General features: G+C 36.4%; 1 protein-coding gene across 2 annotated transcripts in view; it reads left to right on the forward strand.

The window, feature by feature from the left end:
• The window catches only part of LOC107691134 (phosphatidylinositol 4-phosphate 3-kinase C2 domain-containing subunit alpha-like), a 33,218-nt gene extending 15,608 nt beyond the window's left edge, over positions 1-17,610 (forward strand). For both annotated transcript variants that reach the window (XM_016489618.1, XM_016489619.1), the window contains exons 9-33: positions 19-165; positions 772-811; positions 890-1,109; positions 2,660-2,782; positions 2,906-3,073; positions 3,588-3,693; positions 5,849-5,991; positions 7,919-8,107; positions 8,354-8,447; positions 8,846-8,940; positions 9,243-9,423; positions 11,971-12,075; positions 12,473-12,565; positions 12,944-13,073; positions 13,854-13,990; positions 14,090-14,259; positions 14,342-14,498; positions 14,732-14,841; positions 14,939-15,146; positions 15,833-15,957; positions 16,038-16,155; positions 16,717-16,798; positions 16,910-17,019; positions 17,109-17,234; positions 17,314-17,610. In XM_016489618.1, coding sequence (XP_016345104.1) covers positions 19-165; positions 772-811; positions 890-1,109; positions 2,660-2,782; positions 2,906-3,073; positions 3,588-3,693; positions 5,849-5,991; positions 7,919-8,107; positions 8,354-8,447; positions 8,846-8,940; positions 9,243-9,423; positions 11,971-12,075; positions 12,473-12,565; positions 12,944-13,073; positions 13,854-13,990; positions 14,090-14,259; positions 14,342-14,498; positions 14,732-14,841; positions 14,939-15,146; positions 15,833-15,957; positions 16,038-16,155; positions 16,717-16,798; positions 16,910-17,019; positions 17,109-17,234; positions 17,314-17,496 — 3,360 coding nt within the window. In that variant the 3' untranslated portion in view covers positions 17,497-17,610. The remainder of the gene's footprint in view (positions 1-18; positions 166-771; positions 812-889; positions 1,110-2,659; positions 2,783-2,905; positions 3,074-3,587; positions 3,694-5,848; positions 5,992-7,918; positions 8,108-8,353; positions 8,448-8,845; positions 8,941-9,242; positions 9,424-11,970; positions 12,076-12,472; positions 12,566-12,943; positions 13,074-13,853; positions 13,991-14,089; positions 14,260-14,341; positions 14,499-14,731; positions 14,842-14,938; positions 15,147-15,832; positions 15,958-16,037; positions 16,156-16,716; positions 16,799-16,909; positions 17,020-17,108; positions 17,235-17,313) is intronic.
• Positions 17,611-18,451: the final 841 nt, after the last annotated feature.

The following is an 18,451-nucleotide window of genomic DNA, read 5'->3' on the forward strand; positions in this document are numbered from 1 at the left end:
CAATCTCTCTCTCATTAGAGCACCCAGTATAAAACAGTGGACAATGTGGTTCAGTCTGTTAAAAATCTGTGCTGTGCTCTGGATGAAGTTGAGACACCAGCCATAAGTGATGCCATCAAGAAGCTCAAACGCTCTGTCAACCTTCCTAGAACACGTTCTCCAGAGGTCAGAGAACATTCAGTGTGAAGTATTTATGCACTGTAATAAAGTTGTAGCTGATACTGATAAGCCAGTTAGAATTTTAATGTTATGACAAATAACAGATTGTTGTTGAATGTCTGATATTACAGTTCTGATCTAAACTAAACTAAAATCAGTTACTTGAAATGGTAAAAGTGAGTTTAGGTAACACAACGTTATAGTATATGGTATAAAAATGGATGTTCATTTTGAGATCCACTAAATATTACATCTAAACTCGTTTAATTCAATTATTAGTAGTTTTTTATTTGTCCAGTACTGTTAATAAAATTAAAAAAAACACAATAAAAAAAGAGCAGACAGTACTGATATTGTGCATCCCTAGACAAAACCACAGCAATGTTTAGTCGTTATTTTTTTTTTTTCTGTTTGCATATACAGGTGCATCTCAATAAATTAGAATGTCGTGGAAAAGTTAATTTATTTCAGTAATTCAACTCAAATTGTGAAACTCGTGTATTAAATAAATTCAGTGCACACAGACTGAAGTAGTGTAAGTCTTTGGTTCTTTTTAATTCAATTAATAATTTTTTTCAATGTACATACAAAGAGCACTGTTTTGTTTTGCAGGCTGGTGCCATGAGTTCAGCTTCTACAGGTTCAGCTAATGGTAAGCTCAGCTCCTAAAATCATCTCAATGGCTGTTTCTTGTTCACCTATGCTGTACTCTGCTGCTTGTGATCCCCAGGTTATGCTAGCCCCGTTGAGGAGAGTTTAGCCGGACTCACAGATGCTGTGTATGAGCTCGCCAAGCTCTACCTGAGGTCTTTCTGTCCAACTACTCCTGGCTGCACGATGGAAGAGCACTTGGAGGACAGGAGGGACAGCAAAGAAGCCTCGGGCACCACTGAGCACCTGCAGTTCACTCTGTTTGCCGTTCATGGCATTCCTGCTACCTGGGTCAGCAGGTGAGCACTGTGTCCCTTTTAGTGCTTGTGACATGAGTGTTTCTGAAGCTGGTCTAAGCTTTAGCTTAATACTTTCATAATAAAGAAATGGATTTTAAAAGAAATCCATTTAGCCTTCCTGTTTTGGCCTATCGAACCCCGCAGACTAAATTAAACTGTTTAATTCAGTTCAGACTGATAATGACTGTGTGAGTTAACAAACTCACAGCCAAGGTAAACTTCTCTACTACTTTCAAAGCACTGCCTTAGTCCATATTCATTACACTGTTATTTCATCCTCGATAATTTGAGTAATTTAGAGTCTGTGTTCTCTTGGAGCAATCAGCCTCAATAAATTATATCTGGACCATTTAACATTTAACCCAACTTGGAGAGCTTAGAATCACATTATTTCCATTCACTACACACAAAAGTAACTGTATTCAACATGCTTTTGAAACTTTTAAGGCCACCTATGAAAAACGTTGCAAGAAATAAGGGCTGTGTCCTCTGATAATGAATATTTGGAGGGTCAGGATGTTGCTGATGATCTCTTTTTACAACGGCTATGCATTACAGCTAAATGTTTAATCCTTTTGACATTCAGTGTGTATTTTGAAATGTATATATTTGTTCTTAAATGGCCTAAAATTGTGATTTTTATTTATTTATTTCACAAAAATGAATCAAAATGCCCAACTCCAAATAGCATTGTTTTCATACTCTTTAATCATTAGACAAGGATTCAAGTCAATTGACCACAGTATTTGTGAAACTGTTCAAAAGTTTGGGGTCAGTTTTTTTTTTTTTTTTTTCTTCAGAAGTTAGAAGTACTTTTATTAGCAAGGATGCATACAAAGTGATGGTAAGGACATTTATAATGTTACAGAAGATTTCGATTTCAAATAAATGCTTCTCTTTTGAACTTCCTATTCATCAAAGAATCCTGAAATGTATCATGTATCATCATGTATCGCAGTTTCCACAAAAAATATTAAGCAGCATATCTGTTTTCAATATTGATAATAATAAGAAATGTTTCTAGAGCACAAAATCAGCCTTTTAGAATGATTTCTGAAGGATCTTGTGAGACTGAAGACTGCTGAAAATTCGGCTTTGCCACCACAGGAATAAATTACAACTGAAAGTATATTAAAATAGATTTTTTTTTGTTTTGTTATAATATTGCAAAATATTACTGCTTCTTACTGCATTTTTGATCAAATAAATGCAGTCCTAGGCATAAAAGATTTCTTTCAAAAACTTTTACTTTTAATTTTACCAACCCCAAACTTTTGAATAGCAGTGTGTGCGAAAAACGAAAGCGCATACTTTGCCATTATTTGAAACCTCTCAAAAGAATACTTGAATGAATATACAAACAATTTTTGTGTAAATTGTGCATAAAACTAAATGGAAAAAATGTTTTACATTAGTTTTCAAACAGTGTGGTAGTTTCGATTAACTTATATCATATTCAGTCAAATTATGCTTTTGGCAATAGATAAGTACAGGCCAGTGTTTTCTTCCCTTTCCATGCCATAGAGTAATTTGTCCTTCCTGTTTTTCAGTTTTGAAAAATACTACCTGATGTGTGCCCTGACCCACAACAACAGGAATCTCTTCAAGCCTATCCAGTCCAAAAAAGTGGGAACATACAAGAGTTTTTTCTACCACATCAAATGGGACGAATTGTAAGTGTTAATGCCCCTTAAACACACTGACACGCTACTTCCTGCAATTTCTAGAATTAGAGGGAAATCAGCGGGATTGCTGCCAGTTTCTGCTGTTGGTGACGACTGCCTCTGTTTCTTTAGGATAAATTTCCCTATTTCAGTGGCGCTTTTACCACTAGAGGCCATGCTGAGTCTTTCTCTCTACGGGGTTCTTAACCAGAATGCGAACAACTCGCCAGATTCCAACAAGCAACGGAAGGGTCCAGAGCTTTTGGGAAAAGTGTCCATGCCTCTGCTTGATTTCAGAAGGCAAGTCATAAAATAATACCTCAAATAAAATAGATTTACCTTGGAGAGTATATTGTAAGCTGTAGAATTTTCAGTACTGCTTCATATTTGTTTAGGTGCGTATACAATTTTTCTTTGTATTTTTTTCCAAAAAGTAATAATTAGGTAATAAATCAGTTATTCAGTGCTCATAATGCCAAAATAGATCCATAAACAGCTTAATTGTTGATGACTGAAAAGTATGTAATCACTTCATTATGTCTTTATGTAAAATCTTGAAGAACAAAGAAAATACATTAGGTAACACTGGTTTTGATAAAATTACAGATTTACTGCCGTTTTGATTGTTTCACTCTCAAAGTGAGTGAACCTAGTTTGACAAGAAATGTAACAATTATGGCAATTTCTATATGGCGGCACAACATGACCACTGTATATTGGGATGCCTGTGCTAAATTAATCAATTTGAGACAGCAGTTAATAAGTAATATACATAATACATAATATATATTACTTCTTGCATTTTGTGTTTCAGGGTGCTCTCAAGAGGTAGCAAGCTGCTAAGTTTGTGGACATCTCAAGTCCTTCAGCCTGGAGCTGCAGGCAAGGGGAAGAATCCTTCAGAACGGATCATACTGCAGGTTCTTTTATTTGTGCTTTTTTTCCATCTAGAGTTGTAATCTTATCAAGATTTTTACATCAAAAAACATCACAATGTAGTAATTACAGGGTGTCCGCGGGTCCTTAAAAAGTCTTAAAATGTCTTAAATAACGTTTTCTTAATAAAAGGCCTTAAAAAGTCTTAAAATGTCTTAAATTCAGATTCGATGGGTCTTAAATATTTTTGGTCACGTTACCGCTAAAATATCCGCTAAAAATTACAATCAGACCGAAGATTCACTTAAGTGACAAAAAAATAACCAGCGAAGCATCGAAACGAAAGAATGATTCTTCTGATTTTAATACATTCAACTTGAACAGCGATTGATAATGGATAGTGTATTTCTGGTATCAAGGTCACGCTGCCTGTCTCTTTGTGAGAGACTTCAAAACAAATGAGTGTAACAGCACACATAAAGAAACTCTGAAGAAACACACTGAGGTAAAAATTCTAAATATGTAGTTTATTTATAACATGATATAGTTCAGTAACATACCAAGAGAGCTATTTTGCTGAATATTCTCACGATTGCAAATGTTACATTACATTTTAGTTCAATAAACAAGTAACGTCAGTCTAGTAGTTATTAAGTTACTTGCATTTTAGACACAATATTTACTGCTTTGTTCTGTTTCACCAATGAAAATAGTTCCAAACAAGGATCACAGCAGAAGTATAGCACATTCTCCAAGCAACACTCGGCTGTGTTTTGTTACTGAATGATTCAGCGTTTTGAACAAATCAGTTGAATGAATGACTCAATGACTCACTCATTAAGTGACTTACCGCCACCTACTGGTAGCTTAATATGTTTAAAAGTATGCATTGTCCCCCCAACATTTCTTATTTGTATATTCATAAATGTATTTAAAACATTAATCTCATTACATTATTTATTACAGTTGTAATTTTGCAGCGTAAATTATTTAATCTGGCTGGTAACATTATTACAATTTATTGATAAATTGTATTAATTTGACATGAAAGGTGATGCATGCATTTAAAATAAAATAAAAATAGGCCTTTGTGAAGGTAAATAAAAATATACAGATTTAAGTATGCAAAAGCTGATAGAACACTGATGAAAATATTGCTTCAGAATAATTGTGTACACCACCAAAAATCTTGGTGATGTGGTACTTTTGTGGGGATATTTTGTGTGGAATATTGTCTGCTGATATGAAAAGTTCACTGTATATCGTAGAAATAAATATAATTTATGACTGCGATTAATTTTTTTTTTCTTTTTACATTAACACATTAAATATTACATATATGTAAAATAATGTGTATTTCCATTACAGGTTTAGGTCTTAAATCTCATATAAGGTGGTATTAAAAAGGTCTTAAAAAGTCTTAAATTTCACTTGTTCATATCTGTAGAAACCCTGTAATTAATAGGCTATTTTTTTGTCCAGTTTTGACCCTCCTCATCGGAACGTTCTGTTTGAATAGGCGTGGCGGATTGTAGACTCGGAAGTAAACGCCCACTGCTATGATTGGCTAACAGTTTTGTATGTTTGACAGCCTACATCCTTCACAGATGGATGCTGCTGTGTTTTAGGTTAAAACGCATTAATTACTCAGTACATATCAAACAAAAGCAATAGTGATCACGTAATAAAAACAGTCACTTACACTTGTGTGGTGTGACATTACTTTTGGATCCAATATATTTGGCACAGCATCATCTTTCAGTTTCAATCTTTTTGAAAATTGTGTTGAATTGTGCCACGGAATCCATGGTAAAACGAAGTGAACAAAGGACCAAGTTCTTACTGACGCAGTCTGGCATTTCATTAAAAAGAAAGTTCATCAAATAAAGTTTATCATTTGGTTTCTGCATAGACCTGCATTTGCCGATATTGTCATTTACCTACTATGTGCACGAATCGGTGGGCGGGGCTAAACAGGCAATGATGTAGTAGCAGGCGTTGATCATCTTCTGTAGAGGCAGAGTTTATCCACACTATTACATCATAATTGGCAGATTGGTTTCAATATAAGCTGTTTTGAGTTCTGAAACTTACAGGATGTTTTTATAGCAAAATGACCTCTTATATGTCAAAAGATCAAGGGAATTTTGATTTCTCAGTTCATGACCTCTTTAAATATCATTGTCTGACCATGAACAGGTTGACTTTCCCAGTCCAGCGGTGGACGTGCTCTATGTTGGTCCTCAGGAGAACGGCTGCCCAGACCCTCAATCTCTAGATCCACTTGATCCAGGAGATCGAAGTGAGATAGAAAAGCTGTGTGCACAATCATCTGCTTTTGGGTAAGTTTGCATCACAAGACCTCATGGCATAATGTAGATTTGCATTTCATTTAATTTCATGCATTTGCATTGAAAGAAACACCAGTGCTTGCTAAAGAGTAGTGGTAAGGTAGGTAGGATTAGTTTGTAGGCTTTGATTCTGGCTTTTGTTAAATCCCTAATCAGAATGTTTGATACAGTTACAGTGCCACATGCTTCCTGTCTTGTTTGAGCATCAGACACTTCGTAATAAGCCTGAGTAGCATATGAACTGAACATGATTTCAGATATGGAGGATAAAAGAGCCTTTGAGAGCATTGTGTAATTGAATCAGTTCTGCCTAGTTACTCCAATCATATGGATCCCCTTCAGCTTGCTTATCTTATTTAAGGGTTTGAATTGAATTGAGAATGAAGTAATTTTGAGCTAAGAGTATAAAAACCTCTATTAAAAAGTCATGGACATCATTAAGCCAATTCACAACACTCTGAATACTAAGATTGTGTTCACACAGCAGCAGAATACAGTAGTCAGTCATGTTTGGCTGACAAATACAGTACTATTCAAATGTTTTCAGTCGGTTTTTAGTTTTTTTTTTTTAAAGAAGTCTCTTTAGTCTCGCTCTCACCAAGTCTGGGTTTATTTGATACAGTAAAACCAGTCTTTAGTGTCACATGGTCTTTCAGGAATCATTCTGATATGCCAATCTGGTGCTCAAGTAGAAAACACTGATGATGCACTTTCAATGCAAGTTCAAAAGAGCATAATTCATTTAAAATAAAAAGTTCTTTAACAAAGTGTTTAAGTCTGAGCCTAGAGAAGGGGATTAACTTCTATTTCTCCAAACAGACATTATTTGATTAACTTCTGTCGTCTTCTGTATGCACAGGACAGTTTGTGAGTCGCACTGTTTAAGAGAACCATTTAGTTTTTATATTAATTACTTTTTAGAGGTTTTCTTGTAAAGATAGCAAAAGCGATTCACTGCAATAAAAACAGACTTGAAATGTCTGTGACTTCAGAATAAATCTCTATTGATAAGGAGACATTGCAGCTGAAAAGCAGACAGTTGTCAGGCCTTGTTTAGTATGCTCTGCTGAAAATGCATCTCTCAGATGTGAAACAGAAAGCTCAGTCAGCTTTAAAACAGCCACACAACACTCAGCCTCAGATGGTGGGCAACTTTCCATGCTCCGTTTGTGAGCATGTTTCTGAATGCCCACCAAGTGCCAACAGCTGCCGGGCTCGCAGCTTGACTGCCCATTCGCAGACACATTTAAGAGGTGTGACTTGTTTCCTGTGCCTCTTATCTTTGGATCAGAACTAAATCTTACTTTATGTTTCATGGATTAACGGGTCTGCTTCTTGGGTTAGTTTGAAGCCCACAGGAAGTACCATAATTTCTAGTATGCAAGTTGCATTTTTTTTATCGTCTGAAACATGCTGCAACTTTTATTCCAAAGCAACTTGTATGTCAAGCATGCAAAACATGCACAAAGCAGGCACATTTGGAATCGTGCCCACTGAGAGAGGTACTTGAGTCAAGTTTATTTGTGCAGCGCATTTCCCACATGCTGTCTTTCATTTAAACAAATTAGTTTAGGCTTTGCGTTTATAATGAATGTCCAGAATGAATGGCACTATAATTTGTTTTATACTTAGATTTTTCTGTACTCTTTTCCTGTTCTGTTCTGAATACTGTTAAATTTGAAGGATTTTTTTGTGGAATGGAGGGAAGTAAAATTTACATTATTATGGTTTGTAAACGTTTTGTTTTATTGACCTGTATTTTACATTATTTCTGAATGTAAAATGTGACTTGTACACCGATGGGACTTGTCTGTGTTTTTTCCTCAACAATGCAATTTTGACCCAGTCAGACTTATAGTTAGGTACAGGAAAATATACTTTGTCTACTTTGACATTACCCAGCATTCTTTTCCACCAGGCTGTCACGAGCAGACAAGCAGCTGCTCTGGGACCAGCGGTACTATTGTCGGGACTATCAATACAGCCTGCCCAAAATCTTGGCCAGTGCACCCAGTTGGGACTGGGGCAGTATGGGTGAGATCCACTCACTTCTGCACCACTGGCCCCCTCTGTCGCCTGTTTCAGCCCTGGAGCTCCTTGATTCAAAGTATGTATCTGTTCTGCTCCCTCTCTGTTTTATGGCCCACTTTCTCCTTTCCTTCTCACATTTTACCATATGACCTTTTTAATGTGTCACTTCGGTCATATGATTTTTCTTTATGTATTGCTTTCAAACTTTAGATCATTTTTGACCACTTTATTGGTCTCATGACTTGCTTTATTACTGTTCTGTTATGGAGAGGGAGCTGAGCATGTGGTTAATGTTGTGCTTGGTTGTGTGTGCTAAATTCAGGTTCGCTGACACAGAGGTGAGGAAAGTGGCCGTGAGCTGGATCGAGAGCAGTAGTGATGATGAGCTGGCTGACTATCTCCCTCAGCTGGTGCAGGTGCGCTCTCTCACACACACACACACACACACACACACACGTTTATGCATGTATCTTCTCTTCTTTAAACAGCTTGTCATAGTGCTTTCTGTTGCTTTTTTCTTGGTTATACACTGGGAAAAAGGGGTCATATGATGTTGCTAAAAATAACATTATTTTGTGTATTTGGTGTAATGAAATGTGTTTATGCGAATGTTTTTGGATGCTTGATTGCATGCAATTTACATTTAAATAAAAATGTATTATAGTTTAAATTTATATTAAATGCATTTATTTTTATTAACTTTTCCGATCCACTTAAGTACATCTTTATATGTATTTTACTTAATTCTGTTGTCTTTAAATATGCTTCAAGTGTACTCTCTGATGTACTGACAAGCATGTGTGGTAAATTGCAGGCAGTGAAGTTCGAGTGTCACCTCAACAATGCCTTGGTGATATTTCTGCTGTCTCGAGCTCTGGGAAATGTCAACATTGCACATTATCTTTACTGGTAAAGTTGTTTATTAATGGATCTTAGCATCATTTTTAAGGGTGGTCAGTTCATTCAAATATTGAATCACTATTAATCTAATAATTTTTGCAAATAATTTAAGTAATAATTCGTTTTAAGCAAGTACAATTTATCAGTGTAATTTTGGTGGAGAAAGTTTTGAGGTCCGAAACACTATTTCTTAAAGGGATAATTCACCCCAAAATGAAATTTCTGTCATTATTTATTTACCTGTTTAAGAATATGGTAGAATACGTAAGTGAATTTAAGATTTAGATACAGTCTGCTGGGTTTGAATTTAGGCTGCTGAGGGATGCTGTGCAGGACCCAGCGTTTGGTCAGCGTTATGACCGCGTCCTCGGTGCGCTGCTGTGTCTGTGTGGGACTGGACTGAGGGCTGAGCTTGAGAAGCAGACCAGGCTTGTGCAGCTGCTGGGTGCTCTGGCCGAAAAAGTGAGGCAGGCAAGCAGCTCCACCCGACAGGTTAGCCATGGCTGGCATTAAAGAGTATGTTTTATGATGTTTAACCTGTGTAAAATGCATCCCAACAGTTGCATAACATTCCTTTATATTTATGTAATTTCATTTAGAAGTTTTACACATGCATTGTTCATATATGTGGCTACACCACTGTTCAAACGTTTGGGGTTGGAAAGATTTGTAATATTATTGAAAAAAGCATCTTATGCTTATCACCAAGGATGTATATATTTGATCAAAAATACAATGAAAACAGTGCCACATGATCCTTCAGAAATCATTATAATATGCTGATTTGGTGCTCAAAACATATTATTATTATTATTATTATTAAATCAGTGTTGAAAACAGTTGTGATGCTTAATATTTTTGAGGAAACAATGCTGCATTTTTTCACAATTCTTTGATGAATAGGAAATTTAGGGTTTCTTTTTTTTTCCCTTTTTTTGAGAATTTAAAAGTTTTGTCACTTTTGATCATTTTATGCATACTTGCTGAATAAAAGTATTAATTTCTTTTACAAAATCTTACTGGCCCCAAATTTTGTAATGAATAGTGTACATCTATGCCAGCAGCAGAATCTTGTGCTCCTTTTTTTAGTTGTAGGTTTGTTTTCTTATATCCAGTAAGGATCTATGAGTTTAAACCAAAGGCTTCTGGGAAACAAGTGCAGGATTTTCTAAATTGTTCAACAACTAGTTCCAAAATCTAATTTAATAATACTGTTCAAAACATGATCTGAATAAACGTCAAATAAAGGAAGGGCTACATAAGTATAACAGGAATCTATAGTTTTTTTTTCTGTTTTCTTTTTGGGTTGAACAAAGGCCTGTTTGACTTTTAGTCCTAGCAAAACACTTAAAAGTATTTTTCTCATAAGTACAATGAACTGTGACAGATTATTGGATCAATGGATGATTGTATTTGGATGAACCCTTGATCCCTCCAGCTCATCCAGTCAATATTGGTATATTGCTTTGTACTGATACACAATATGGCAAAAATATATGAAAACCCATACACCACACCCATAAGTGCCTGTTGAGCAGTTATTTAAAAAATGGGCACTTCCAATCAGGCACAAGAGCATCAGTAAGGTCAGATATTGATGTCTGGCTCACATGCTGTGTTCAAATTCATTCCAAATGTGTTCAGTGGGGTCCGATTTGGTTTTTGTACAGACCTGACAAGGGCTAATCAATGACTAAATCATTTTTATATGGATCCTACTTTGCTCAAGGTTATTGTTATGCTGGAATAGAAAAGGGTCCTCCTCAAAGCGTTGTCTCAAAGTGGGATACGCACAGTTCTCAAGAGTGTCATTGTATTCTGTAGCATTAAGATCTGTCTTCAGTGGAATTAAAGGGCCTAGCCAAACATGCTGTCAGAAGGGGGTGTCCACATACTTTTGGTCATATAGTGCCTCATCTTTTATCTCCCATGTGAACAAGTGGTTTACATACAGATGGAAAGCTCTTTGAAATGCTCTATTACTTGTAAACACGTTTTATCGTGTTATGGCTTTGTCTGACTTGGCTAAAAAGAGTGCTGCAGGAATGAGTCCTAAAACCCAGAAACATATTAACATTTTTGTACTTCCGATTCCATCGTTCTGAAGTCATTGGGTTTTTGAATGGGTCATTGTTTAAAGATCTGAAATAAGGTCTGTGGTTAACACAAGTAATTTTATTCTACGACATAAAATACATCAGTAATTCACCAGTCATGATTTACTTCAGGCTTTATGTGTCTTGAAAAAGGCTGTTGCTAACAAGTGGCTAAATGGGACTACAGAGATTGTCAGGGACATTGAACGGGTCAATTATTTTAGTATCTTAGTTTTTGTTAATAATTTGAAATATATTTTATTTTTATATTTTGTTTTCAATTTAATTTTGTTGTATTTATTTGTCATGTTTATGAAAATGTTGCCTTTGCATCTAACTGGGAAAAAAAAAAAAAAAAAAAAAATATATATATATATTATGATTATTTTTTTTTTTTCAGTTAATGCTTATTTTATTTCAAGTAATGAATGTTTTTATGGTTTAGTTTTAGTTAACAATAAGAACACTGATACTCACTAGTCTGCTTTTACAGCATCGAAATGTTTATACTAGCGCTCTTGCAAACTATTCGAACTCAAACTTCCCAACTTGTAGATTTGAAATAAACATTGAAAGGTTTATGGAAGCTTACGAGTTTGGTTACACTTTATTTTAAGGTTCAATTCTCGCTATTAGCAAACCATTAACTATGACTTTTGCCTCAGTAAACTCCTAATTTGCTTTATTAATATTAATAGTTGGTAAGGTAGTTGTTAAGTTTTGGTTATTGATTAGGGATGTAGAATATGATCATGCAGAATATGTGCTTTATAAGTACTAATAAACAGCCAATATGTTAATAATAGGTATGCTAATAAGCAACTAGTTAATAGTGAGAATTGGTCTCTATACTAAAGTATTACCAGGAGTTTTGGGTTGAAGTCATGAGACTGTGGTTGTAGTACGTATCAGTCAAATCCAGTTGAATGTTTGTTCTTTGTAGATGGTGCTGCTGGAGGGTCTAGAGAGGGTACAGTCTTTCTTCCAGAAGAACAGCTGTCGACTCCCTATTACTCCCAGTCTGGTGGCAAAAGAACTCAATGTCAAGGTGAGTGCTTAAAGTCAACAAAATTGACCCTATAGAACCTACATTCTCAATCTGATTAATGCATTTTATCAGCAATTCTATAGAGGTTTCAAAAACCACATTGACAAGGAACGGATCTCTTCAGTTCTCATGTCATGCCAGGTTTTGTTCCGTTTTGCTGGGAAGCATTCACATGTGATTCACTTCCTTATCATCCTTGCTCACTCCCCCCTCCTTCCTGTTTCAGATGTAGAGTTTTGCACACTCAGCACAGTTGTGTCACTGAACTCCATCTCTTCTTCTCCAGTCTGATCTGCCCCCATTTCAAAGACCCTCTTTGTTGCCATGTTGAAGAAGAGAATTTAACCAAAACCCTGAGGCTGCTTTTGTAACATGGTGCTGCTTTTGTTGAAACTAGGCCTGCTCTTTCTTCAATTCCAATGCTGTACCTCTGAAGATTGCACTGGTTAACGCAGACCCGCTGGGAGACGAGATTAACGTCATGTTTAAGGTGTGTGTGTACAGTATAGTGAAGGGGCCTCCATAGACAGAATGTATTCCTGCTGAGGTTTGTTATTGTTTTACATGACCTTAGTTTGACAGTAGTGACAGAGCAGTTGGCTTCTTTTTATATTAATTGCAATAGTAGGATCTTCCATTGAATTCAAACTATAAACATGTATGATTGATGGAAACTAGACTTCACTTAAAAATGTGCCACAGACAAAGAACCCAATTTAAAGTCCCATCTCAGTCATGAACATGCCCTCTAGTGGTCAAATCAGTAGTAGAACAAAAATCTTGTACCTACATGTTTAAGCACAGAGTTCTAGATCCTCTTGTTTTTGAGGTATTTCCGAACAGCTTATCTGTCTTAACTGTAATTCAGGTTGGAGAGGATCTGAGGCAGGACATGTTGGCGCTGCAGATGATTCGGATTATGGATCGGATCTGGCTGCAGGAGGGACTGGACCTGCGCATTGTCAACTTTAAATGCATCTCTACTGGAAAAGATAAAGGTACGTTTTGCTCTACATTTAAAACCTATTTAACTATTTTCCAACTAGAATAAAATAGTTAAATATGTAATTTTTTTTAAAATACCATTATGATTTACATTACCGTTCAAAAGTTTGGGGTCTGTAAGATATTTAATTTTTTTGATAGGGGTCTCCTATGTTCACCAAAGCTGCATTTATTTGATTAGAAATACAGTAAAACTGTAATATTGTGAAAATTGATTACAATTAGAGTTTTTTTTTCTGTTTTAATATATTTTACAATGTAATTTATTCCTGTGATAGAAAAGCTGAATTTTCAGCATCATTACTCCAGTCTTAAGTGTCACACGATCCTTCAGAAATCATTCAGATATGCTGATTTGTTGCTCAAGAAACATTTCTTATCAGTGTTGAAACAGTTGTGTTGCTTAATGTTTTTTTGTGGATTCTTTAATAAGTTCAAAGGAGCAGCATTTGTTTGAAATCTTTTGTAACCTTATAAATGTTTTAACTGTCACTTAAGATGCATCCTTATTTTTATTTTTTTTTTTTTATAATAATAATAAAACCTGACCACAAACTTTTGAACAGTAGTGAATGAATAGCCTATTCATTGTAGGTACAACAAAAATGGCCTATTTAATTCTACGGATAAGAGAGAATGTTGAAAATTGACTTGGAAAAACTAGATTATGAATTTGTTGTGCTGTAAAATCTTGATCTTAAAAATGACTTTGTGACTCTGTGAATGTACAGTAGCATCTGCTTCTATTATAACATTTGTGTTTGGATACACAGGCATGGTAGAGTTGGTTCCGTCTTCTGAAACGCTGAGGAAGATTCAGGTGGAGTACGGAGTGACGGGCTCCTTTAAGGACAAACCTCTTGCAGAGTGGCTCCGCAAGTATAACCCTGCTGAGGATGAATATGAGAAGGTATCTGGATGATAAATAGCAGCTTTAGTCAAGACCAAGTTCATGTGGTTCATTGGGTTTTGATCTTATTTCAAACTAATCGAACCCGTCTCTTCTCAGGCCTCAGAGAATTTCATCTACACCTGCGCAGGATGCTGCGTGGCCACTTACATCCTAGGCATTTGTGACCGTCACAACGATAACATCATGCTGCGTTCCAGTGGCCACATGTTCCACATAGACTTTGGGAAGTTCCTGGGTCACGCACAAATGATTGGGAGTTTTAAAAGGTGAATGATGAGTTACGCCATGTAAGACTGCCCAGTTTGTGGTTTTGTTTGGTTTTATTACTCGTTTTTTTTCTCTCTGCAGGGACCGAGCGCCGTTTGTCTTAACCTCTGATATGGCTTACGTCATTAATGGAGGCGAGAGACCCACTAGCCGCTTCCAGCTTTTCGTTGACCTTTGCTCCCAAGCCTACAACTTGATACGCAAACACTCCAATCTCTTCCTCAACCTGCTGTCTCTGGTATTATACAGCACCACATTGCAAACAAAACAGTCATTTGTGTGTCATCCATAGAATCTTGTGTCAACAAGAAGGGCTCTGTGTAAATGTTTTTGCCGATATTAGATACATGACATTAATTGCACAACCCTAATGACAGGAAGCTGTTTGCATAATTTTCTTCATTTAGGACTTTTGTTGCTTTACAGTTTACTTGTTTATTGATCAATTCTGAATTTGTGTGTTCAACACAGATGACACAGTCAGGTTTACCTGAGCTGACTGGAGTCCAAGATCTTAAATATGTGTATGATGCTCTTCAACCTCAGACTACAGATGCTGAAGCTACCATTTTCTTCACAAGGTAAATGTATTGTTTGTTTATTTATTTATTTATTTATTTTGCTCTCTAAATAACATTTTTAATACCTGTCTCTTTTCCTCCACCTTTTTTCTTATAGGTTGATTGAATCCAGTCTGGGCAGTGTGGCCACAAAGTTTAATTTCTTTATCCATAATCTGGCCCAGTTGCGATTCTCTGGGCTTCCCTCCAATGACGAGCCAATACTCTCCTTCGCTCCCCGGACGTACACTATGAAGCAGGACGGCAGGATTCGAGATGCCTCTGTATTTTCATTTCAGAAGAGATACAATCCAGACAAGCACTATGTGAGACTAATTTTATAAAGCAGTTATATATATATACATACATACATACATAACATACATACATACAGAGTTCTGGCATGAAACTCTAGATGGCGCAGTCCGATAGGTCTAACTCAATCTGACCTAATGACATCATTATCACATGGCACAGCTGATTGGTTCTCTCCTGTATCAGTAGCCAATGAGCTCGCTGCTCAACATTCAAATATATGACTAGTGTTTGCGTAGCAGTTGCAGCTTGCTTCAGAAATCCTCCCATCTTCCCCAGCTCCACATGTATAGATCTGCTACGAGGTGATTCATGTATGCCATATTGGATTATTTCATGTATGTTATATTTGCAGCAGCAATATTTCTTACATGCTCACAGCAGCATGTTGTGGATGTATTGGCAGTAGCAAGTCTCAGTACTTGCTCTGCCGCAGCAGCATAGCAGATCTATTCCGCCAAGACCAAATCCATTAACATTGTCATGTACATTACCATGCCAATCCCTCCAAGAGTTGGCATGACAGAAATATATTTTGTTGCCTTTATTACCCTTATGTATGTTGTAATAACAAAAATAGTTTAATTTTCATCAAAATTATTACAAAATCAATGATTCTGAAATAATTATTTTGTAAATATGCTTAGTATCGTCTTTTCAAGAAAAAATATTTTCCTTTTTTTCCCATATCTTTCAGACGTACGTTATACGGATCCTTAGGGAAGGTCAGAATGAGCCGCAGTTTGTCTTCCGCACCTTTGATGAGTTCCAGGAACTGCACAACAAGTTGACCATCCTTTTCCCTCTGTGGAAGTTGCCGGGGTATATGAGTTCACCTCTTGTACCGTGGTTGGTCAAATTCTAAACTTCTATGTTCCTAAGAGTCGTTTTCCTGTTTCTAGATTTCCCAGTAAAATGGTGCTGGGTCGTACACATATCAAGGATGTGGCATCCAAAAGGAAGGTGGAATTGAGCAGCTATGTGCACAATCTGATGAGGAGCTCAACAGAAGTCACCCAGGTGGGTGAATTGAAATTTTACTTACACAATTATTGCTTTTAATATATTATAAAATCGAATTGTAGTGTTTTTTTGGTTAATCTCTGGGAGTGATGAGGCAACCAATTATGTCACTCAAATGAATATTCATTGGTTTTTAGTAACATGGTCAGAATTTCTTAAATGTTTTTGAAGAGACTTTTATGTTCTACAAGTCATAATATTCTATTTTAGAATTTTAAAATGTAATTTATTTGATTTAATGAATTTTCAGCAGCCATTACTCCAGTCTTCAGTGTCACATGATCCTTCAGAAATCATTTTCATATGCTCAAGAAACATTATTATCAATACTGAAAGACATATTAAGATTAAAGTTAAATTTTAATCTCGATTTCTTATAGGATTCTTTGATGAATAGAAAGTTCTAAAGAACAGCATTAAATTGAAACTTTACTGTCACTTTTGATCAATTGCATCCTTGCTTAATAAAAGTTATAATTTCTTTCAGAAAAAAAATCTTACTGAACCTAAACTTTAGAACAGTAGTGTAACTGTAATAAATGATTTTTTTTTTCTTAGTGTGATCTTATCTACACTTTCTTCCACCCTATTGCGAGAGATGACAAGACCGAGGGGGTTGAAGGACTCTCTAAAACTCCAGGTATGTGTGCCATATTTTGAATTTCATCTTTTTTTAATGTATTTTAAAGATTAGAGTTGAACGCACCACATTATCATGATTGTTTTCATATGTTTGATGTCTGTTTGGCAGATACGCCTCCAGTGAGTCCCACCACCGGCCGCGTGGAGGGTGAGGTGAAGTTGTCAGTGTCCTACCGAAACAGCACACTCTTCATCATGGTCATGCACATTAAAGACCTGGTAAGAAATATCAAAAGCACCTGTCTTTAAACTGATCCCAGTTCCTGTTCATTCCAAAATCTCATTCGTTTTTTTTCTCCCAAACACAGATATCAAATGACGGTGCAGACCCAAACCCTTATGTGAAAACATACCTTCTCCCAGACCCCCACAAAACCTCCAAACGCAAAACAAAGATCGCCAGGAAAACTAGGAACCCGACATTTAATGAAATGGTAAGTAAAACCTACCTATTTAACCATGCATGCTTTATTCTAAAGCTAATAATCAACTTCCTTCTCTCTTTGCTCATAGCTGGTGTACAGCGGCTACAGTAAGGAAACCCTGAAACAAAGGGAACTTCAACTGAGCGTGCTCAGTGCGGAGTCTCTGCGAGAGAACTGCTATTTGGGTGGCATCACCCTCAGCCTTAAAGACTTTGACCTGAGCAGAGAGACTGTCAAGTGGTACAAGCTCACAACGGTGCCCTACTTTTAGATCCAACGATTCCTCCCCACCAGTCTTCCACAAAAGGTGATGTGTCTGCATCAAGTGCCCTTACAGGTCCACTTCACATTCCCCAGCATCCCTCTCTCTCTCTCTCGCTCTCTCTATCTATGACACTAATCAAGGTTGAGTCTTTGTTGAAATAATCAATCCACCTAACTTGATGTGTGAATTCAACATTTGTGTTCTGTACATTTGGAACTTAAGAGGACCAAACGGCTTACTTAAAGAATAGTTCATTTTTACACTTTCCTTTTCTACATATGCAATTAAGACACATTAAAAGTCTGTATGGTTTTGAGCTATCAAAACAAGCACAGCAGAGTTCACTGTGCTCTTGATAATGTGCCAAATGAACTGAACAAACTCATGACCACATCCCTTTAGGGAACAATAACAGGGTGCCTTCACACGCTCTCCTTTCATTTTCGCTCTTCTCAGTACGTTTGTGGTTTAAAAAAGGCCCTGTTTTGTAAGATAATGTAGTATGTACTTCCCATGGTGTGAACCGAGTTGGTCGAGCTGTTTTTTTAATCCACCAGTGAATTTGTGTAATAACCCCTCTTTAAAAAGGGAACAGCACCTGTGGCTAAAAGCTACTGCCAGAGCTCAGCTGAATCCTAATCTATGAGTTTACCAGGAGGCATTTTTAAAAAGATGTATAAGATTGTCATCACTCACTCTGCAAATAGTGATCTGATTCGCTGTTTTATGGCTGTTAAAAATACATTTTGAATGGATATTAACATGGCCAGTTATTTATTGGTTATCTTAACCTGACCGAATCAATGTTTGCTGTAATTCTGACTCTCTCTTGAGGAAAATTAAATGTTTTTGAACACCTCTGTATAATTTTTGTTCTGAGGTTAAAAATATACTTGAACCAGTAGGGGGCAGGCAAGAAACATACAACTGTTTTTTCCTTTTGCACTTTAATATTTTCAGA

The sequence above is a fragment of the Sinocyclocheilus anshuiensis genome, unplaced genomic scaffold (genome assembly GCF_001515605.1).
Source record: "Sinocyclocheilus anshuiensis isolate Anshui unplaced genomic scaffold, SAMN03320099.WGS_v1.1 scaffold2, whole genome shotgun sequence".
NCBI classification, from domain to species: domain Eukaryota; kingdom Metazoa; phylum Chordata; class Actinopteri; order Cypriniformes; family Cyprinidae; genus Sinocyclocheilus; species Sinocyclocheilus anshuiensis.